The sequence below is a fragment of the Sander lucioperca genome, chromosome 18 (assembly GCF_008315115.2).
Source record: "Sander lucioperca isolate FBNREF2018 chromosome 18, SLUC_FBN_1.2, whole genome shotgun sequence".
Lineage (NCBI taxonomy): Eukaryota > Metazoa > Chordata > Actinopteri > Perciformes > Percidae > Sander > Sander lucioperca.
In genome coordinates this window covers 16,105,979-16,129,250 of record NC_050190.1, presented here as the reverse complement: position 1 = coordinate 16,129,250, position 23,272 = coordinate 16,105,979, and the positions used below count along the sequence as shown (strand labels likewise).

Sequence of the window (23,272 nt, the reverse complement as noted above, 5' to 3'; positions counted from 1 at the left end):
AGAACATATGACTTGATGTAGTTCACATTTTCCCCCTCAGGTATCAAAGGAGCAGATGAGGATGAGCTAAGGGAAATTGCCTCCACACCTCACAGCAAACATGTGTACAATGTTCCCAACTTTGACCTGATCCAGGAGGTACAGAAAAAGATTATCACAGAGGTGTGCTCCGGTGTTGATGAGCAGCTCAGCGCTCTGGTCAGCGGAGAAGAAAGTAAGTCAAAAGATCTTAATCACTTAATCACTTGTGTTACATTATATTAGGTTCTATGGCTTTGACATGAACTTGTCCTACTAGGACTGTCCTATTGGAAGATAGTACTGCCATTGTTAACTCACAGCCCGGCAAACATCTTGATGCCGAATACATCTTGAAAGCTCATGTAATTATACATTTCCTGCAAATTTTCCCAGTGGTGGAGCCAGCCTCTAACCTGCAAGTCACAGAAATTGCATCTAAGTCAATGAGAGTGACATGGGATCCCTCCCTGGGGGAAATCACGGGCTACAAGCTCACCCTCAACCCAATGCTACCTGGAATGAAACGCCAAGAGCTGTACATTGGGCCCACCCAGACATCCATCAATGTCCGTGACCTTTCCCCTGAGACTGAGTATGAGATTATCCTGAATGCCCTCAAAGGTCTGACTCCCAGTGAAGCCGTCATGGCAATGGAGAAGACCCAGCCTGTCAAGGTGTCAACAGGTAAGATGATTTGTTGTGTATGACATCTTTCTTTGACTATTCTTAGATATACTCAGAGTCTCTTGTTCTTTATCCTGATTATTATGGAAAGGCCTTTAAATGACCCATTTCTTGACTTTTGGCAGAGTGCTCTCTGGGAGTGGATGTACAGGCTGATGTGGTTCTACTGGTTGATGGCTCGTACAGTATTGGATTACAAAACTTTGCCAAAGTCCGTGCCTTCTTGGAAGTTCTGGTTACTGCCTTTGACATTGGACACAACAAGGTCCAGATTAGCTTGGTCCAATATAGTCGCGATCCGCACACTGAGTTTGCACTTAACACCCACAATGACATTAATGCTGTTGTCAAAGCTGTGCGCACTTTCCCCTACCGTGGAGGCTCCACTAACACTGGCAAGGCCATGAACTATGTCAGGGAGAAGGTCTTTATACCTGCCCGCGGAGCGAGACAGAATGTCCCCCGTGTGATGGTCCTGATCACAGATGGAAAGTCATCAGACTCGTTTAAGGATGCGGCAACCAGCCTGAGGAATATTGACGTGGAGATCTTTGCTGTTGGTGTGAAGGATGCAGTGAGGACAGAGCTGGAGGCCATTGCTAATCAACCATCAGACACTCACGTCTATGAGGTGGAGGACTTTGATGCCTTCCAGAGGATCTCCAAGGAGCTGACTCAGTCCATCTGTCTGAGGATTGAACAGGAGCTGCTCAACATCAAAAAGAGAAGTAAGTCGGAGGATAGAATATCTAAACGCAATAACTATGACCATGAGTGTAGCCACATGATATTCCCATAACTTCTTGGCATCAGTTTTGGATGACTACCATTTGCAAAGTATGATTGTAATGTCAATACTGTTCTTATTAGACACTGTACCATCTGACTTGTCAATTGGCCAGGCCTTTAGGAGTTGGTATTATGACAAAGAGCCAATGTAATTGAGAAAAAGTGAAACACAGCAGTATAATACAACATAAACTGCTGTAAGGCAAGGCACAAGCTACATTAAATCAAGTCATTTGACCATAGCCTGCCAATAAACATACCAAAATGTTTTAACCTTGTTAGATGAACAAGGTTACAATAACGCTTTAACGTTTTATTGCTGCCAGTAATTGGAGGTAATGCCCATGGACATGCATGGGCAGAGAGGAGAAAGGAATAAAATATAGCTACAGTAGCCCCATAATTCTCACAGATTTATGGTTTAATATGATCATGGTAGTACTAATTTGAAACTTTTACATGACTTGGGCCTGTGCACTGCCTTTTAATGACATACATTCATAACAAGCAACCTTTTATTTTCAGGTCTATTTCCACCCACTGACTTGGCATTTTCTGAGATTACCTCCAGAAGCTTCCGTACCACCTGGACAGCTCCTACTTCCAATGTCATGTCTTACCTGGTGCGTTTCCGGAAGGCTGAAGACGTCACCGGAGACTACATTTCCATGGCAGTGCCGGGTGATACCACCACAGTCGTTCTGCCCCACCTATTCCCCCTTACTGCCTACGAGGTCAACGTCTTTGCTCAGTATGACAAAGGAGACAGTTTCCCTTTGACTGGCGAAGAGACCACTCTAGAAGGTAAGAGAGATTTACTTCGATCATGCTGTAATAGTAATCAAAATGAGAATATCTGAGAATTTATTTATTTATTTATATAAGTAATAAACTTAATTAAACAAACAAACAACTTAATGCAAACACCACATTTCAAGTCGTGAATGAAAAGGAGCAGAAAGAAGATTAATCTTCTATAATCTGCCCCTCTTTCACAAAATATATTTAGAATCTAAAATATTCTTTCCTTTTCAGAGCAAGGGACAGTACAAAACCTACGAGTTACAGAGGAGACAACCAACAGTTTCCGGGTGTCATGGCAAGCTGCTCCAGGTTCAGTGATCAGATATCGTCTGTCCTATGTCGCACAGAGTGGTACTGGGGAAATACTAGAGGCCCAAACCATTGGACCAGAGACTACCATAGTTCTCCAAGAGCTCTTCCCTATTACCACCTACAGTGTGTCTGTGTCTGCTGAGTATGCTACAGGTGTAGGGAACGAGATGCAAGTAGATGGAACCACCAAGGAAGGTGAGTCAGGAAAACTACATCTTTTTTGGAGCTATGTGGAGCTTGGGTTTCTGCACAATAGTTATGAATTAGTGTCTGATCCATTTTTGTTTGCTTTCAGTCCGTGGTTCTCCTCGTGACCTTCGCGTATTTGACGAGAAAATATCTACAATGAAGCTTGCATGGCAGGCTGCTCCAGGAAATGTCCTTCAGTACCGCATTGCCTTCAAACCTGCCGAAGGCGGTGACAGGAAGGAGATATCCGTCAAGGGAGATACTACCCAAGCTGTGCTGAAGAACCTCCAACCAGCTACTGAATATGAGCTGTTTGTTAGTGCTCGCTACTCTTCTGGTTTGGGTGATCCTCTTTTGGGCACAGGAACCACTTTAGAAGGTAAGGGAGAATGTTAAATTGCTAATGTCTAATTTGAAACCTTTGAAACAAGGTAGGAGTATTTCTATGGCCAATGTGTGAAAGAAATGTGAGGCATGCTTTGTGGCTGTTAGCTTAGCAAGTGGGTACTGCTGAGTGGACAAATGGATTATTGTGTTCAGCTTTTTTTAAGATGCAAGGAAAATCTGAGATTGAGGCATGTACATGTGCTGTTTTCAATTATGGTTTATATTATATTAATTTAATGAGAGCCTGCATGATGTAAACCCAGTGAAATAAGGCCAGTTGTCTCCCACCAAGTCCCCCAAGAATGTACCATCTGGTATTTCTCACATCAGAATTAAGGAAGTTGGGCTTTTACTTTGCAAGGTTGGTTGAGTATATGGGCTGTGGTTAGAGGGGAAAAGACAGGAATGTGGCACTTGATGTAATTCTTTTGGCAAAGGTTTGGGTAGCTTTGCCGCCCATGAAGGCAGTGAGATGAAAATGGGTGGGGGATGCTTGTAAACCTAGAGAACTTATGAAATGGCTTGGAACAGACGTTGACAGCCATATGCCTGCCGGGTAATACCTTTACATCTTGGCCTGTCTGAGACATAGAATGTGTTGTTTTACAGTGGTTAATAAGACATATTTGGAATTTGAGTATTACTGTCAAATATTATTACATTTTTTGAATGTATAATAAGTGATTGGTGACCTTCTCAAATTCAGTGCATCTGACAATGGTCATCACACTATGGGTTACCTGGGTTAACTAAAGCCAAAGATACAAATCTGTGATTGATCATCTTTTTCCTGTCTATAGATGTTTATAGGCAGGGGGCAGGTCTTCTGTTGTCTTCACACAGAGTCGGAGGAGAGATTGTTGTAGTGTCACACCACAGGAAAGGAAGTCAAAAAGATCTATTTTGAGAGAGAAGGGGGGAGGTTTTAGCTCTGGAGCACAAACCAACAACCAGGGTACTGTATCTCACAGAGGAGAATTTATCTGGATTTCAGTCAGTTCCATTTATGGCTGCTAAACCAGTAAACTATGATATCAGAAGAGCTTACCTGACCATGTATTTTATTATAGTGTGGAGTTAGCCTCGCTATGCTGTGCTGTATGGAATGATCTTTAATAGCCTGGGCTGTGCATTAGACTGAGGATCAGAGAACAGCAATATAAAAAACAACAACTTTACTTTGTTTTAGTCAAACTTGTGTGCACCAAGATGAAAACAGCACAGTGGCTGTCTTTAATCGTGTCCGTGCTTAGCTCAACCTGAAAAGACTCCTCTTTGAAAGCAATTTGCGCACACGGACACACCAAAGCTATTCTATTCATCATAATAGAAAGAGTGGAGTTCTTGTTCCTTGATGTCGCCTCCTTACACTCCTGGCAGTAGTGAGGTTCTCAGTGACGGGCCTGTCTCTATTTAACAGGGACATTTATTGCAGACCACATGGACCTGTGCGCTAGGTTGAGTAAGAGAACTTTGGCTCAAACTGTGTCCTGTAGAGGTTTTTCAACCATGAATTGACAACTGGAATAATGCATGTCTGTTTACATTTTGATGAGTGCAAGAATGCGAAAAGAAAAAGAAACATTGACCAAAGGACTAGTGTTTATTCATTTTCCACATGTCAAATCTGTGCTGTCATCAACCATACACCCCCACAGGAAAACATCTCCATGACAAAGCACTTTGTTTAGCCAGCTTTATATAGCTGTCATGACGTCAAGAAGCCTCAACACTGATCTCATTGTTTTGAGTGCCACTCACTTTGAGTGACTCTCTCTGTGAAGTCCATGTAGGCGAGAACTGGAAGAGCGTCTTGCACAAAGTCATCCCTTGTGGCTAACAGTGCATGGTAGCCAACACAGAAGCCTTGAGTAGGACAGAATTATAACATCCTGAAATGAGTCAGAAGGAGGACAAAGTAGGTGTCATAGCGAATGCTTAGATGAATGTCCCAAATGTGGATATTATACACAAACATAGCAAACATGATTTACTTAAAAAGAGGGAGTTTTATCCAGCATGTGGAAGATGTTACCTAAGAGGACCTTAAAAGCTGTGTGAGATGTCTGGTCAAAGGGAGAACTGTCTGTTTTTCTTCTCCCAGGGTGGGGCAACAGACAGGAAGAGGCACAGAGAGAGGGCTAGGAGGGGTAGAAAAAAAGAGTTCTTCAAAGTGTGAACCAGAATGCTTCAGGGTGGATAAAAAGCTCAGCCCATAATAATTAGGGGTCATATGTTCAGCCCCTGAAGCAGCCATTGCACCAATACCTCAAACAATTAACTACTTCGGTGACACAGCAAATGTTTTCACATGTGTTAAAGGCGATTATTTTACTATCTTTAACTTAGAGAGCAGCACAACAGCAGGTGAAACTGTAGCATATTGATGTGATTTCCTTTTAAACTCATGCCTTTGGGAAGTTTTAGGTAGTGGTACCGCCAGACTGTTTTTCTCCACCACTCTAAAGGTCCTTTGAGGTAATAGGCCAGAGGCAGGCAACCTTGGCACAAAGACAATGAACGGTTCATCTCTGTGGCGCAGATGTATGTTTTAGTGAACCAAGAGCAATAAAGGAGGGGAAGGGTGCCAGTGCTGAGATGGCACTTTGAAGGAACAAATTATTTGCTGCAGTGATTTTGGAGTTCACTTACTATGTCTATGGAGTGGGGGATCCAACAGCCATATAAAATGATTAGGATAATTTTCAGAGCATGAGCTGGTAGTGTTTCATGTGCATTTTCTTAGCCTGCGGGCATTTTGATGTTTTTTTTTTTTTTAAGTGTAGTCATTTATTATATTTTCAAGCTTTAGGCGTCTTTGGCTGCAGATGTGAAGGTTATGTCAGCACATGCACGGCAGGAAATCTCTTAGCTGATCGTCAGTTGTGTCATATGTGGTTTTTCAAAAAAATTGGGTGAGGCCTTAATGTGAGTTTGTGATCTGGTCTTGTCCAAAGTTATAATTTGAGAGTACCCTTCTTCTTGAAGGGTGAGATGCAGTTTGGGGGCTTGAGAAGGAAAGTAAGATAAGGACATGTTTTAATCAGCATGAAATTATATTGTAATATTATTGTATTGCTTGTACACATCTTTATAGAGGCCTCTTTAACTCTTCTATTTAACAACCCAAAAAAGAAATACTGCTTGTAACCAAACATCAAATGAAAAAAATGACAATTTATACACTGATATTGTGTAAATGCATATATTACATGCAAACCAAAGCTTTTGCTAGGTCTGTGGACCATGTGTTTTATGTATGTGGGCTTTGCTTCCAGAAGTGGCCCCTAAGCTTGTCTGCAAGTACTGATGAAAAGTGAGCCACTATCTGCAGAAGTCATTATCTTATGATCCTTCCCTGCTTGGTTCACACACAGCCGGAAAAGTCAGTCAAGTTCATCCTTTGCCTTTGGCAAGGATAACCCTTTTGATAAACTGATCAGGGTATATATATATAAGTGGCCCACACTGTTTTAATGGTCCTTCCAAAATTTGGAACTCTACATTAGTTTGTGGTCGTGGCCATTACTCTTCATATCTGGCGTCCGCTCTCAAGGTACAGATCGCTCTGCTTGGCAGGCAGGGTTGCTGCTGTTATTGCTGTTCAGATCAGTTTACAATTCATCTGTAATAGATGGATGCTGAGAAGGTCTCATAGGGTGACAGATAGACACCGTGGCTGCCTTTTATGCTGTACAGTCGCTTAACATTTCAAAATGATCATGCATTACACTTTTGGTACATTTGTGATGCATCTCATTCTTTGCATTTGGCCTTTTTGTTAAACTTTATTTGGTGAGGTTTGATGAATGAGGTTTGAGAGAGACCACCCAGCTGCACTGCTCTGTCTGCCATTAGGTGCTGGCATGTAGGGGCTTAGGGGCTTGATACAGGATCAGGATCCCAGAGGTTGTGTGGGAGGCTATGTGTGGCAGTGTATCCTCCTATGGTAGATGCAGCTCCTCTTTATGGCAGCCAGACCTGAGTGTTGAGAGTCCATCTCAACATGAGCATTTCTCTCAGCCAAGCATGTGCTGGCTGCCCATCACGAAACACCACCACAAAATTCCCTCCACTGTATTTCTGTGCCTTTCCTCCTTTCATGATCGTCTCTCAAGAAAAGTGAGTGAAGGGGAGAAAAGGAGAGCGCAACATCTGCAATTGTAGCAAATACACTTTTGCAGATCGGGTTTCCTCTGTTTCGATGGAAAATTAAAGTGCAGCCGGGAGAGGCGCTGAGGATATGTGATTTATGATTAGTTTTGCAGAGATTTTTCCAACAGTCTCTGATCATGAAGGGAGAAAATCAGGTTGTTCGAACAGATCCTGAGGGGTTAAAGCAGAGACAGATGAATGATTGTTCATGGTTTAGCGCTGGGGTTCTTAGTTTTGTCCATTGTGTGTCTCGCTCACTTCCTCAAACCTCCATATATCTGCACTGGAAATCAACACCACCTGGACAAAGCCATCACTGGGCTGCATTTTTGTACCTTTGCACTAACACTACCATCTTAGTTCAATTATTATGCATCACAGCAGCTCAAAACAAAATAAACTTGAGGAAATTCTTTAGGTAAACAAAAGTAAAGCTATAGTGCTTCTTGTTTTCCGTTTCTGTATCCATTACGCAGAGGCTGACTATGTTTATAATGCTGTTCCTCTTTTTTTTTTATCTACAGAGCTTGGTTCACCCAGAGACTTGGTGACCAAAGACGTCACTGACACCAGTTTTGCTGTGTCTTGGGCCGCGGCCCCCGGTAATGTTCGTCAGTATCGGATCAAGTGGACGTCTCGGTTCACTGAAGAGGCCGGAGAAAAGACAATACAAGGAGACACCACAGCCACAGTTCTGGAGGGTCTCACCCCAGAGACACGTTATCAGGTCTCTGTGTTTGCTGGTTATGGCAGTGGAGAGGGTCAGCCATTGGTTGGAGAGGAAACCACGGATGGTTAGTTACTTAACCTACTTTAACTCTTCCACCATACACTTATTCCTTATCCTTCACTTCTCTCCCCTCTTCATTTTCTACATCTGCGCCCATCTTTCTTTTTCTTGGTGTTTTTCCAATGCTTTCCTCCTCTCTTATTTTCCTGTTGTGAGTTTCTGAATGTCTCATCTTGGGGTTACCTAGAAAGTGTGAAGCTAAGGTAAGTGTGATTTAACTCTACGCCCATAAAAGCATTAAGGCAATGAAAGCTCTATGACCATAAAGGGACAGTTGCACTTTTCTTCCATGTGTAACTGTTAAGAAGATCATTTGCAGGACTGCAGTCCAGGAATGCAGGACTAGACGTTCTTGTCATAAACACATATATCACATCTTTTCATATGGCTGTAAAGTTAGAGATATAGGCGATCATTACTACGAAAAATGGCGCAGTGACACAGGTTTAAATAAAAATGATCCAGGAAATACAGTCTCGCTGAAAGTCCCATTTTTGGGTGTTATGTAGAAACAGAGATCTGTCACCAACACTTAACTGTGTTGAGCTAAGAGATAACGTCATAGCTGTTGGCATTCGCCTGAGCCATCAAGAATATAGAGTCTTCGTATGCACATCTTTAAGACTGTGCGTGTTAATATGTATGTGCAGAGGTGACGTAATGTCCAGCACACCTGCACCCGGTTTTCATGGGAGATGCAGGACAGATAGACACTGGCCTCTCCCTTGTTAGACTGCACTCATGCTTGGATGAGAAAAGCACATTGAGCGGAAAATCGCACCAGTTGGGAGGGAATTTATCCACCAGTTTGTGAAATGGAATGTTTTCAAGGAAAAACAGTTCCAACCATCATTATTGTTTATTGATTCTGGCAAGCAAGAAATGTGGCATATACACCAAACACAACCATGAGACAGCTTTGTCAACCAAAATGTTCACATACCTTTCTTCGCTTTACACCCACTATCTGTTGCTCTCTTTTCTCATGCTCTACACAAATCACAGGTCTCTTTGGGCTGAGCCACACACGGCAAACTTGGATGCGCTGGTTTTTTTCCGTTAATAAAAGTTATCCCTCTGAAGTAGAGTTTTCTGAATATTTTCCGCAGCTCATTTCGAGGTCTCTGACAATTCACACTTGCCCTTCCTGCTCTGAAAATAAGAAACACTCTGTTGAGCACAATGGAAAATGAGAACTGTGGCTTCGCTCAAATTCACAAGACATCCGAGTCTGGCTCCCCAACCCGCCAACTAAACATGATCAATCATGTCAATTTGGGCCTGTTTAATGTATACTTCTGAAAATCAGAAATATTTGGGCAAGTTTGTGTGCACACGCATGTGGAAACTGAGCAGAAATCCATATGAAAGACTGTGGGGTAGCCAAGCATGTTACTGTTTAGTTTACTTACCAGCAGGACAGGAAAGCCATGCTGCTTATATTTCCAAAGGTATACTGGAAAAATACGTGGTTAAGCACACATTTAGCCCAGATTCCCACCTGAACAAGGCCCAAAATCTACATTTTCCCTCAGACCATCCATTCATCATTTCTCCTCTTTTAACCTTTGTTCCTTTATTCCCCTCCTTGCAGTCTCAGCCGCTAGCAGAACGATTGTTGTCTCTGAGGAGACAGAGAAGAGCATGAAGGTGACATGGCAACCAGCCCCTGGAAATGTACTCAACTACCGCGTTACCTACAAACCCAAGGAAGGAGGCCGCCAGCTAGCAGCCAAGGTGCCCGGTGGCACCAATTTTACTGTGCTGAGACGCCTTACCCCCCTTACCACCTATGACATCACTGTTCTGCCTGTTTACCGTTCAGGAGAAGGCAAAGCAAGGCAAGGCGAAGGAACAACACGTACGTTGGTTTATCATTCACTAAACCACAAATGTTGCTCTTTCTGTTGCCAAGTTTAGGAAAAGTTTGATTATCCATTACAAACTCAACCACATCCTTATAACATTCATAACCATCTCATCTCATACTAAATGATTAAAGAAATATCTCAGTACTTAAGTGTTCTTTTCCTCATTATAAAGCACTTGGAATAGTTCATCATTCAATTCTGTATCATTTAGTCAATCTACACTTTTCTCTTCTCGCCCTAGTGTCGCCTTACAAAGGTCCTAGAAACCTCCAGACTTCAGAGCCCGCCAAGACCAGTTTCCGTGTAACCTGGGACCATGCTCCTGGCGATGTCAAGGGCTACAAAGTCACTTTCCACCCTGTAGGCGAAGACATTGACCTGGGACAACTTCTGGTTGGTCCTTATGACAACACTGTGGTGTTAGAGGAGCTCAGGTTTGGCTGATTTCTCATTTTGAATCTCATTGTCATATGAACTTTGAACAAAATTCTCCAGTATATCATGTACAAAATAATAATCTAAGATCTTTTTTTTTTTGGTCTACAGAGCTGGTACCAAATACAGCGTGAGTGTGTTTGGTATGTTTGATGGAGGAGAGAGTATGCCATTGGCTGGAGAGGAGAAAACTACTCTCTCTGACGAACCTGAGCCTCCTCCTTATGAGGCACCAGGTAAAATATCTAATATTCTATTATACAAGCCACATATATGTATATATAAATATATTATAGAAATATGCTATATCATCAAAGGAATAACAGATTAAGCATTTTTATCCTAAAACTAAGTAGAACACGAACAACTGAAATGGTTTTAGTCATTCTGTTACTCATCTGTCATCACCTTTAAGGCAGCGTCTCCAGTATGTAATGTCTCTGGGCAGCAACAGTCAAACATTGGAGACCGTATCACATAGTAAATTTTTGCTAAGGAAAATACGCTCTAAACCCATTCCCCATAAAAGCTGAAGCGTTTCTCTGAATGCCTTTCCTCAAAGCTAATTGTCTCGCGAAATAACAGATGTAATGGCTATTTCATCTGTCTGCCCTTTTCTCGCTTTCATCATTGTGACACTTTGGGCTTCCGCTTTTTATTTCCAGTCCAAGTACAGGCCAGTGTAGATTCGAGCCATTCACATTTAATCTGTTTGCAGTTATAAAATGTTTTTACTACCTCATGAGTCAGAGCGAAAGTGAGAAAAGAGGAAAAATATTGTGTTTGCTGGAAGGAACTGGAAAGGTCAACTTGACCGCTTCTAATAAGGAGGCAGGCCCGGTCCTGATAAGGAGGCAGATGCAGATTAGGTGACAGCTCCAGAAGATAAATTAGAGGAGGTGAGAGAATCTCACTGCCCTATGTATCATCTTTTGACAACAGGCCAGTTCTCAACAAATCTCTGGAGCTTGTGGGCAAAGAAAGTTGATGGTGTGGCAAAAGTCCTAAGTAACATTCTCTTTTATTCCTTGTCCTAATTCATTAAGAACTATTTTAAATTACAGTAGAACATTAGTTATTGCCGCAATGTACCTTTTACATAATTTTTCCCTTTTACATTTTTTATACTAGCCAATGGATAGTCAGCAGTCTCAGATATTATTCCTTCTTTGGACAGCTTCTTGCACCTCTGCAGGCTTTCTCTGTAGTCTCTCTTTCTATCAGGCTAAGCTTGACAGCTGGTTGTTGTCATGGGGCCTGGGTTTGGGTTTTCTGTGTGAGCAAACCAATCTGTAAATCAAACATGTAACCTGTTTTCAGTTGCAGACAGTGGCAGTTAGTGCAACATCTGCCTATCTCCAATGCACATCTGCAGCCCTCTTTTAGGTACAGAGGATCGGATGCCTTCCATATCATCACACAGATGTTTGGAAAAACAGGATCTGATTATTACCTTGCTGCTCTGGAGGGCACAGTAATATCTCCCATGGAGGCCTTTGATATGTCACAGGCCATTAAGGGTGTACTCGCCTGATTTGCTCCTGCAACTAACTCGTGGATCTGAAAAGAACAACCGAGGGAAATACTGCCTCGACATGCCACAAGACGAGAAGATAATAATTACAACACCTGGAAAATAAAAGTTATCTGATAAAAAACCTTCAGAAAAAATGGAATGTTTTACTACTTGCTTGTGAATATGTTGTTTGTTTAGCACCTTGGGACATGTTTTAATGTTATTTAGTTTGGTCCAATGCCTAAAATGAAATTGTATGTCATAGACCTCTTCTCATCTTCTTTCCTTTACCTCTTACACCTCTTTGAGCACCTCTTTCATTGCACTTCACCACACGCACCACAGTGTGTACATGAACATGGACTTCTCTTTTGTTTTTACCTTTCAATTTCGTCCGATTTAAAACACTGACATGTTGCCCTCTCAGAGGTGAGGTGTAAGACCAATGCACAAGCTGACATTGTGCTGCTGGTGGATGGCTCCTGGAGTATCGGACGTCTCAACTTCAAGACCATTCGAGCCTTCATCGCCCGTATGGTGGGAGTCTTTGACATTGGCCCTGAAAGAGTCCAAATTGGTGGGTGTACCCAGAATTAGAGCATTTACAGTCAACTGGTTATTAGTAATAAAACAAAAAAGAGGTCTCTTTGCATTTGTATAACAAATGTTTTTTTGGTTTCTTCAGGTCTTGCTCAGTACAGTGGCGACCCAAAGACTGAATGGCACTTGGATGCTCATCAAACCCGGGACTCTCTCCTGGATGCTGTAGCTAACCTGCCCTACAAGGGAGGAAACACCCTGACTGGTATCTATTTAGCAGCAATGCCACTTCGACTTCTACAAGCACAGTAGTACATTTGTATAATGTGCGACTATAAAAAAAAATTCAGAAAAATGAACTTTGATGTCTTCATTGCAGGTCTGGCTTTGAACTATCTACTCCAGAACAATTTCAAAGAGAATGTCGGGATGCGACCCAACTCTAGAAAGATCGGTGTGTTGATCACTGATGGCAAATCCCAGGACGATGTCATCCTCAACTCTCAGAACTTGCGCGATCAGGACATTGAGCTCTATGCCATCGGTAAGTGAAGATCAGTTCTGTGCGTCTGCACAAACTCATTGTATGAAGTCAAATTGTCTTATGTATCAAAGGGCTGATGGCTACTGTCTACCTTATTGCTCTTTAGGTGTGAAGAATGCTGATGAGAATGAGTTGAGGTCCATTGCCTCTGATCCAGATAGTATTCACATGTACAACGTTGCTGACTTCTCCTTCCTGCTGGACATCGTTGACAACCTTACTGATAACCTCTGTAACAGTGTCAAGGGTCCAGGTATGTATGAGCTTACATCAAAAATGCACACAGCTGACTGATCAAAGTAAATTAATTACTGTGGAACAGTACACGGGATTGCAAGGACAGATGCCAACTGCTCAATTCCTAGACATTTGATAAGCAGTATAAATATGGTGTATACAGTCTGGCCCACCATGGAAAGCAACACCAGAAGCAAAGAACCAGCCAAGCTTTTGGAAATAATTGTAAATCTATTATTTTCTTCTTCCCCTAATATTCTTTCTGCCTCCCTGGAATAGGAAAGTGTCTGCTCCCTAATCAAATTAAAAAGCTGCTAGGGGAACTCCTTGGAGAGGATATGGCTTTATAGTCTTGATGAGTACTGTGGCATGTACAAGGATCTGTTAGGACTTGTTACTAAATAGGCTTTTATCTGTTGCCACATTTATTTATTTTTTCCAGTTTCCTTGTATATAACCGAATATCAAATAACCATGAAACTGCTCAGAAATGTAAAGTTTATAAAAAATGCACAGATGGTGGAACAGTCATGCTTTTGCATGACTTTGTATAATGTTCACGGTGATGGCCCATATTACAGTTTCTGTCTTTTGATGCTTACATCTGAATAGGAGGTGCACCCGGTGCTCCAACTGACTTGGTGACATCAGAAGTGACTCACCAGTCCTTCCGAGCCACCTGGACCGCCCCTGAAGGCCCGGTGGAGAAGTACCGCGTGGAGTACATGACTTCGTCTGGACGCCCACAACAGGTATACCTGCCACATACAGTACAATGTTAAAAAATGTCTCTACTTTCACTAATATAATCACACAAAAAATTGTAGCTCATCTTCCTGTGTGGGTGTTGAGGGGATGTTGGCTTTAATGTGTCCTGACCCACTGATTCTGAGACTAATGGGAAGCTCCATTTAAACTTCTATTTCCAGCCTCCTGTTTGTGTTGGCCTCTCACTATTTGTGTGTCTAATTACGTTACGATCTGACACAGGGCAAGGAAACAAAAACACACAGCCCTCAGTTTAGAGGATTAGAAAGCAAATAATGACTTTGTGAGTGATAGCTCCATTGGCCAGCAGGGGCTTGGCTCCACGTCAATGTGTGGAATAGATGCATTTGTGGTGTCTGAATCTAATTACATGGAGGAGATGTTTGTTTTTTGTCCAGCTCCCATGGTTTTGTTTAATAGTGAACATAGTGGATGAGGTTTTATTGTTGTTTATGGATCTGAAAGTGAAGCATATGCTGCTTGAGTTTTAGTCCAGTAAAAACTTGTCAGATGGATTTCTGGAGAGCTTTACAAAATACTCAAGTCAATCCAGTGAACACATATAGCTTTTGATTGTTGTGCTTCTAAATTGATTATCACACCTTACCACTGTACTATATGAGACTGCAAAATATATATTCACGCATGTATACATAAGGTATTTATCCAGAATATTTTCAGAAAGTATCTATAGACACTCAATGAATAAAAGCTTTGTATCAAAGACACTGCAAAAACAAATTCAAGACTCTTACAGATGACTCCTTTAGCTGCGTTTTTCTAACGATCCCCTCTGTATTAGGTGTTTGTGGATGGCACTGAAACCACAGTGGTTCTTCAGGGCCTTAACCCTCTGACAGAGTACCTGGTCAACGTCTACTCAGTGGTGGGAGAGGAGAGCAGCGAGCCTCTCAAAGGAACTGAGACCACACGTATGTCTTCTCTTTCTGGCTTTTTTTGGCTTACATCTAGGCCCATCAGTTTGATTTAAAGAGATCCACTTATAAAAATCCATATAGGGTGAAAGATGTCAGTGCGAATGTAAACTACCTAAACTAAACTAACAAAAATCGTCTGACAGGTCTTTGATCATTAGTCGCAGATGTGACCATTTCCCACTTAAGGAAACCAAGATAAACGTGGGTGTCAAAGAACAGCAGTTTAAAATTTCATCAGTTTTAGAGCACTCATGAACCTCCATCCTTTAGTCCTATGAACAGTAGTTTCCCTTTGAGTCATACTCCATCGCTTCTATCTGGCTCAGTATAATGACATAATAGAAATTGTATGCACTCAGTGACTGTGATTCCTGTGTTGTCTCCATTACTAAACGTTCAAAGGTAATATATATATATATATATATATATATATATCTTAGTCTTGTTTATGAAACCATATGTGGCTGCAAAAAGATAGCAATAGTAAATCTTAATTGGATGTAAATTCAAAGGCAATTTACACGATTACACTGGGGTTCAAGCGCAATTTGGACTTATTTCTTTGTTTCTTTTAAGATGTTGTTAATTTCTTTACTGGTGTTCTTTCTAGAGTGGCAGCAATTTAATAGTGTTATATAGTATCTATAAAAGCACATGTAAAACAGCACTGATGTTGAGATGCACAGTGTGAATGGCGTACAAATAGGTCTGAGAAACTGTCTGCAATCAAATAAACGTTTAAAAGAAGTTCTTTGAAGGTATCCCTGTTAGTGTAGATGTATATTTGCTAAATTGAATATTTCCCTCAGTTTTACTGTGCCATGTGTTGCCTTTAACATCATTGCCTGGCTATCTAGTGCCCCTGACTGCCGTGAGGAGCATGGACATTTATGATGAGCAGACCACCACCATGCGGGTGAGATGGGAGGAGGCGGTGGGTGCTACTGGCTACATGCTGCTCTACAGCGCCATCAATGCCACTCAGCCCACCGTCGAGCAGGAGGTAAGAGACATCACCGGAACACTGAGAACACAGTGTGAGTGAATGAAAGGGCATACGGCCAATCAGCTGTGGATATAACAGATTTCGACAAGGAAAAAATGAACATATGCACATGTTTATGGGTGTACACATGCTTGCATGCACTCATATTCACTGCACACACACAAACACACCTCTAAACACTGTAAGTGACCAAACACTTCAATCTGCTGTCAGCAGTTCTTGACAAAATACAGACGTCACACACTGAAATCACATAACAAAGCCACCAGTGTTCGCCTCACCATTCAGCACACAAGGCAAAAGGGAAAATACAGAGGAACATTGTTGGTCACAAAGGGCTGGGTGAACCATGAGCTCACTCTGCCAAGGGAACATCATCATTTGTTCATAAGGTGTCAAACCCAGTGGGTCGTAACCGGAATCGGCAGATGTGCCGCAACCAGAATATTTCTCCCACTCTTCTCATCCAAATGTCTCTATCTAAGTCACTGAGGAGTCCCTGTCATCCACTTCCCCTCTGACCCTATGTTGTTGGTTTGGTCTGGTCCTGTTGCAGATCAGAGTGGGAGGAGATACAACTGATGTCCAGCTGGTGAAGTTACTCCCAAACACGGCTTACTCACTCTCCCTCTTCGCCCTGCATGGAGAGTCAGCTAGTGAACCACTGACCAAGCAGGGAGTCACCCGTATGTACTGTGGGAACTGAATCATATGTTGATTTTTATTATGTAGCACATACAGTAGTTCATGGAGCTGATATAGTGTGTTTAATGATTATATATGGCAGTAGGTTTATGGGGGCCATTGTGGACTCAACATTGTCTTTAAAACTGCTTAACTATAATCCTGAAACTAATACTAACCATCTGCCACATTTTCAGTGCCCCTGCCACCTGCGGGCAAACTGACAGTTCGTGACGTCACCCACAGCACCATGAGGCTTATTTGGGATGCTGCTCCTGGTCTTGTTCGCAAGTACCTTGTCACCTACAAGCCTGAGGATGGAGATGCTAAAGAAGTGAGCTTGGTTCCAATCCTGCTTAGCTCTTCTTTTCCTACTAAAGCCATAGAATACATGTAAACGTAAAGTTGTTAGCAGACTATGTTTTTACTAGTCCTATACTCGCATGTTTTCCTTACGAACTTTTATTGCCTGTTGTCTGTTTGAGCCATTAGCTTTGATGGTGATGAATTTATATAAATATTTTTCACTGATCCCTTTATGTTTTAGCTGAGACCACATAATGGAGATTGCAGCTGGTTGGATGGAGTTTAGGGAATGTTTTCGAGTCCAATGAAAAGATTATGAAACTATCAGAATATGTTTTTTGCGGGGGTTAAAGGGTGGATTGGACAGCTACTTTATGGTTGCATGTCCCCTTTTAGGAGTACTTGGGCTACAGCAGCAAACTCTGTGGTCTGCTTTTTGCTACTTCCTTAGCCATAAATCAGGTGGAGGTGATCCTCAAAGCTCCTCTGATGGAAACACACATGTGAAAGTGACTCATGGGCAGAGGATGCAAAAATTCACAGTGTAGGGAGGAAAAGCTTACTGCTCAGAAAGTAGCAGAATGTCATGTTTGACCTAATGGATTATGTGATAGAGTCCAACAAGTGACAGTATGCAACTCACAACACAGACCGCAGGCCATATTCCGTCTGCTATTCCAGAGAGGCAGGTATGGTGTCTTCTAAGACCTATAACTCAAATAATGCAAAAGATCACACAAACATACATCAACTGTTCAAGTTAATGGGTGTTCAGAATGAATCCCTGAAATTTAATTTCTTGAAATTTAGCAAATAAAACGTAATAGGATCAAGAGCAGTGAAAGCGGTGTGGTGTTTCCTATATGTATTCCAGGTGGGGTTTTTTCTGCATCTTTTTTGTTTTTGTTGCTTGTTTGTGGTGCGTCTTGTTTGTTCCTGTTCTCCTCTGGAAACAAGCACAGTTTCATACCTTCTGGTCAAATTTCCTACGTGTCTTATTAGGAGCACATTCCTTCTGTTGCCAGTGTTCCTGGAAACTTGTGCTGTGAACGGAATTAAAGTTTTGCAAGACTTGGCAAAACATGGCTGAAGAGAAAAACATCTGAAGTTATATGTACTTTCACAGATCATTATAAATATTTTCATTAATGATTTTGTGTAATAATATTTAACAAGCGTGTTTGATTGTTCTACAGCTGGAAGTGGAAGGAAGCATGACCACCAGACAATTGGATAACCTGATTTCACAGACTGAGTATGACCTGACTGTTACTCCCATCTATGATGAGGGACCTGGTCAACCGATGTTAGGAAATGCAATCACTGGTAAGACTGAAAATTCAATTCAAGTCATTATTATGACATTGTGAATAATGGGCACTGTCCCCGGGGTTGATTCTACCTAACTTCTTTCCAACTATTCTTTAGATGTGGTTCCTGCCCCAAAGAACCTGCGATTCTCAGAAGTTACCCAGACCAGCTTCAGAGCCACCTGGGAGCATGGAGCTCCTGACGTGGCTATGTACCGCGTTGGCTGGACCAAGAAGGGAGATACTAACTTCCAATATGTAAGAGAAAACCAGCTGTCCCAGATGTTTACATCCCTAATAATTCATGCAGGTATTTTTTGGACGAGTCCCACAGAAGTTCTTTGAAAAAGACCTCCAGTGGAGCCAGGCGGAACATCTAAAAAACAGACTTTTTGCACCAGTCTAATTATAATCACTCTAATATGTGTTGCTTGCCTTTGGTTTTTATTGGCTAGAATTTCCCTGAAGCACTTTTCCTCACACTGTGATTGTGTTTTCCTCATCAGGCCATTCTGAACAGTGATGAGACAACCCACGTTCTGGAGAACTTGGAGCCAGACACGCCCTATGATGTGTCTGTCACAGCAATCTATCCAGATGAATCAGAGAGCGAGGATCTCCTGGGCACTGAGAGGACATGTAAGATGCACACCCCAGCAGCTCTGTGATAACAACTGAACAATCACTTTAGTTAACACTGTTTTGCTTCAGTTGCTTGACAGAACCTCTGTTGGATCTTTGAGTTAAAGCCTGACCAATGATTAACCTTTCGATTTTACCCATTGGAAATATGCTGAGTGAAATGTTGAGCAAAGGGTATGCCCATTGTGCCTTTCTATTTCTGCCTCTAGTGCCTATAGGGTCCACACATGATGGTAACAAACGTAAGTATATTTGTGGTAAAGCAAGAGGATGCTTTTTCTTTCAAGTGATGAAAGCATGTTATTATTTCAACCAGTCATCAGCACTTTTGTTCATTGTACAACCATCATTACATCATCAAGCAAGGCCCTTAACCCATCCACCGCTCTAGTGGTGCTGTGATGCACCTGACACAGCTGATTTTATTATGTCTGTCTGTCCTTGTCTGTGTTTGTCCCATACCATTCATCCCATGGCTGTTCCTGAATCTGTCAGTCAAATGACAAATTAAATGGCTGAAGATAGATTTCAACCATGCATGCCTTGCAAAACAGGGAATTGAATCCTTGTTAAGAAGCCCATTCCATCATCCATCATCTATCCATCGCATTCATCCATGCATTTATCAGTCCATCCATAATCATCCTTCCATCAATCCATTGCTGTTCACGAGAATCCATCCCTGCTTCAGAAAAGACAAAATCCCAGAGGAAGGATTGTCTTTTCTTCTTTAAAGCTGCAATCCTTGATACAAATCAGTTGGTTTTACCATAAAGTGCATGTGAATTATAATAGATGTAAATGAACTAATATTTGATGAAAAATGAGCATTTCAAGACATTCAAGACAGAGTAGACATTTTAACATAAGCTGACCAACGTATCAAGGATGTGTGTCTTTAAATGATATTTTCAAAGAAATCCACTGGAAAAAGTGCTTTTACTACATATAACGGATATACATATTGACATGGTTGTAATTTCTATATGTGCATGTGCGTGCATTTTCCAGTACCTAATGGGCCTCCCACCAACTTGGTTGTGTTCAACGAAACCACCACCACTCTAAATGCTAGGTGGGATCCAGCTCCAGGCCGCGTCCAGAACTACAAGATCACTTACGTCCCCACAGCTGGCGGCAAGAGCCAGACTGTAAGTCACACAACAGACCAACACACTGCTTCGTGTAGCCATCATGTTTATATAAAATGAACGTAGGACATATAGTATTAATTTATAAGGTTTATGTAGAATTTCTAAACACCAGCACAAGAGCAGGTTGAGGGTTTAGTAAAACAAGCATTTCTCAAAGGGAGACATGCTCTGGTAGTTTAATGGCAAAGGAGAAACACAAGTTATAATTTAAACTGAATAATCTGTAAAAGGAAATACAGCAGTATCAGCAATACTAGGCATTTAAATATTAGCTACTTACTCCTTGTCTTATCCTTGCCTTCTTTACTGGTCTTCAGTCTAGCATTACTTAGCCACGCAAACTGCCTTTCATGGCTCCTTGAGCTTTAACTCAATCACTGGATTTGCTTCTTCCTCCAGAGCGTATTTGACTACAAGAAACATATGTGCACAGCTTAAACTCTGCCACTGCTATTGCATTATTTTAGTTTATCCTAAGTCAAATCTCTTAATCTGTTGTTTAGATAAGACAGCATTAATGTGGACAAAACCCTTCCTAGTTTTTCTCAATATTTCCTGACACTGCAGACAGTCTCCCACTGGTCATGCATTTTTTGGCTGCCTTACTGAATGTGCAAAAGACTTTTTGGATGACACTTGAATATTTTGGTTTCAATTTGCTGTCAGACATTCTCTTTGCTTACATAAGCAAGACTTAAAAGCAAGTGTGCTAAATGGTGCTTATTGCACAAGCCCATACACCAGACTACAGACTAATAGGCACGCAGATAAGCTGTGAAACAACCCCTTAAATCAATGTTAGATATTCCAGACAACTTTGGTAAAATATATTTTATCCACACTACTTGGCATTTATGGGTTGTGAGAAGTTGCTTAAGAGAGATCAAATTTAGACGTTGAAAAAAGTTGACACATGTTTAGGGCTGATAATTTAACAGCTCTATTATATGGGGTAATTTGCTGGTTCACATGCAGTCTGTGCTATTTGGCCATCTGCAAGTTTTGTGTGAGTGTGTGTGTGTGTGTGTGTGTGTATGTTGTAATGAGAGAATACTGTGCCCATGGGTGTCTTATATTATAAAGTAGTTTGTGTGTTCTAAGTGCTGCACAAAGTTGCTGTGCTCACAAATCTGACTATTGGTTTCTGTTCTTTCACCTATTTTAATAAGGTCAGATGACATTCAACATGTGTCATACAGAGGTTTTGTGCAGAATTCAGGCACGACTCAGCTGGTGTTACGTAGGTACTTGGTTGACCATTACTTTCCCTTTTAACACAAGGTGGAATGTTTTCCTCTTTAGTACTTTATATTGCCTGAGTGATATCTCACTGAAAGGTTGATGGAAAACTGGAAGCTAACAAGCTAGCATCAGCCAAGTTGTCTTGGTTCCCTGTCAGGATTTCAACAAGTATAGCTAACCAAGAGAGTTTTGCATTATTTCGTCTGGGACAACAAGTCTGTTTTCGGAAATGTCTGACACACATTTTGTACTTGTGTACAAGAAAACAACTGCAGTGCCAAATTATAAAACTTCCTTCTGTTTGTTTTCCTTTTTTTCTTTGCTGATAAAAGAAAAAATGATTCAGCCAGTTGGTCGAGAGACAGAGCTTTAAGTGATTAAAGAAATCCACAGAGGAGTAGAGGACGTAAACGCACAGGTGCCTACAATATCATACACAAATCCAAATGGAAACACACAGCCAGAGAAATGTAGTAAATTCATCACCAGTCACGACTGTTACGACAAGACATCCGACTGTTTCAGCCATCAGTGTACAGATTTACCTTGGCCAGTGTGCTGTGTATTAATCAAGTCCAAACAGACTCAGAACCATTCCTCTTCTGAAATGTTGACGGTCTTGTAGTTTTCAGGTAGAATTCCTTCCATCAAATTATTGACATCAATTTAAGGCACCCATGGAGAGTTGTTAAACTCTTTAACCCATCCAATAAACAGATCAAATACCTTTTCCCTTAGTGTATACTGGAGTTGCTAAAGGCTATTGAAAGCTATAGCAAGACAGATGCATTTTGTAGAAAATGCAGATGCATTTAAAAGAGAATGAAGAGCCTAGTTGCATTTTACTGTAACCAACTAAACTAGTAAACCATTGTTTGACTGGCTAAATTAATCACGTCTACAGGGTGCCTAGTAAGCTTACCTGGTAGAGCGTGCGCCCCATGTACAAAGGCTTTGTCCTCGCCGCAGCGGCCACGGGTTCAATTCAAGGCGACCCTTTGCTGCATGTCATTCCCCCTCTCTCTCATCTTTGGAGTCTAAGCTCTCCTGTCAAATAAAGGCCTAAAAATGGTTAAAAAAAACATTTGACAGCATCAGTGACAGCTTTAACAAAGTCATACAGATATACAAAAAAAAAGATATAAACCAAGGAAGCTAACATGTATTCTTCCCCAACTAGACCCAGATTGGAGGGAAGAAAACTACTGTCCTGCTTCCAAAGCTGACCCCTGACACTGAATACTCCATCACCGTGGTGGCGGTCTACGCCAAAGGAATCAGCATGGAACTGAACGGCCTTGGAAAGACCAGTGAGTTGTGCTTCTCTTTGGTTGCTCCCAAATGACAAGTGAAAGCAATGACACCTTATGATTAATACAGTTGTAGTAGCACACTCATGGAAATTCTCCCAGAGCATTACAGCTTACAGACACTGTTTGGGTATGACAGTTCAACTCTCATACTTTTATTTTACCCCAGAGCCTTTGGGCGGTGTTAGGAACCTGCGGGTCACTGACCCCACTACCAGCACCTTGAATGTCCTGTGGGAGGCTGCGGAGGGCAACGTGCGTCAGTATAGGATCTTCTATGTCCCTGCAGCTGGAGGAGAAGAAGAGATGGTAATCTAGAAAATAGTTCTAGAGCATTAGACAATGTATAAATGTGCTTCTCTTCTATAATCACAATACGGTCATACCTGTAGGCCAGAGCACAACCTGATGTATGTCTTATTATACTTCTGCCCAGGTCCAGGTATCAGGCAGCACCTACAACACTGTGCTGAAGAACCTTCAGTCTGATACTGTCTACACAGCAACTGTGGTTCCGGTCTACTCCACTGGAGAGGGACAACGCATGTCTGAGAATGGCAAAACCTGTAAGCACTGCATGCATATAATCATTGGTGTCGGCCACAAGTTGCAATGGTGATCCATGTAGAAATATTTAG

General features: G+C 41.7%; 1 protein-coding gene across 4 annotated transcripts in view; it reads left to right on the top strand.

The window, feature by feature from the left end:
- The window catches only part of col12a1a (collagen, type XII, alpha 1a), a 57,568-nt gene that overhangs the window by 8,405 nt on the left and 25,891 nt on the right, over positions 1-23,272 (top strand). For 2 of the 4 annotated variants that reach the window (XM_031288586.2, XM_031288584.2), the window contains exons 8-34: positions 41-214; positions 415-705; positions 831-1,433; positions 2,020-2,298; positions 2,530-2,805; positions 2,906-3,178; positions 7,866-8,135; positions 9,726-9,992; positions 10,244-10,436; positions 10,549-10,673; positions 12,381-12,530; positions 12,639-12,758; positions 12,873-13,037; positions 13,144-13,290; positions 13,887-14,026; positions 14,845-14,974; positions 15,838-15,983; positions 16,543-16,672; positions 16,868-17,004; positions 18,173-18,302; positions 18,405-18,544; positions 18,793-18,925; positions 19,138-19,170; positions 19,940-20,079; positions 22,505-22,634; positions 22,804-22,943; positions 23,071-23,200. In XM_031288586.2, the coding sequence (XP_031144446.1) occupies positions 41-214; positions 415-705; positions 831-1,433; positions 2,020-2,298; positions 2,530-2,805; positions 2,906-3,178; positions 7,866-8,135; positions 9,726-9,992; positions 10,244-10,436; positions 10,549-10,673; positions 12,381-12,530; positions 12,639-12,758; positions 12,873-13,037; positions 13,144-13,290; positions 13,887-14,026; positions 14,845-14,974; positions 15,838-15,983; positions 16,543-16,672; positions 16,868-17,004; positions 18,173-18,302; positions 18,405-18,544; positions 18,793-18,925; positions 19,138-19,170; positions 19,940-20,079; positions 22,505-22,634; positions 22,804-22,943; positions 23,071-23,200 (4,992 nt within the window). The remainder of the gene's footprint in view (positions 1-40; positions 215-414; positions 706-830; positions 1,434-2,019; positions 2,299-2,529; positions 2,806-2,905; positions 3,179-7,865; positions 8,136-9,725; positions 9,993-10,243; positions 10,437-10,548; positions 10,674-12,380; positions 12,531-12,638; positions 12,759-12,872; positions 13,038-13,143; positions 13,291-13,886; positions 14,027-14,844; positions 14,975-15,837; positions 15,984-16,542; positions 16,673-16,867; positions 17,005-18,172; positions 18,303-18,404; positions 18,545-18,792; positions 18,926-19,137; positions 19,171-19,939; positions 20,080-22,504; positions 22,635-22,803; positions 22,944-23,070; positions 23,201-23,272) is intronic. The other 2 variants (XM_031288585.2, XM_031288587.2) reach the window with 2 other exon arrangements.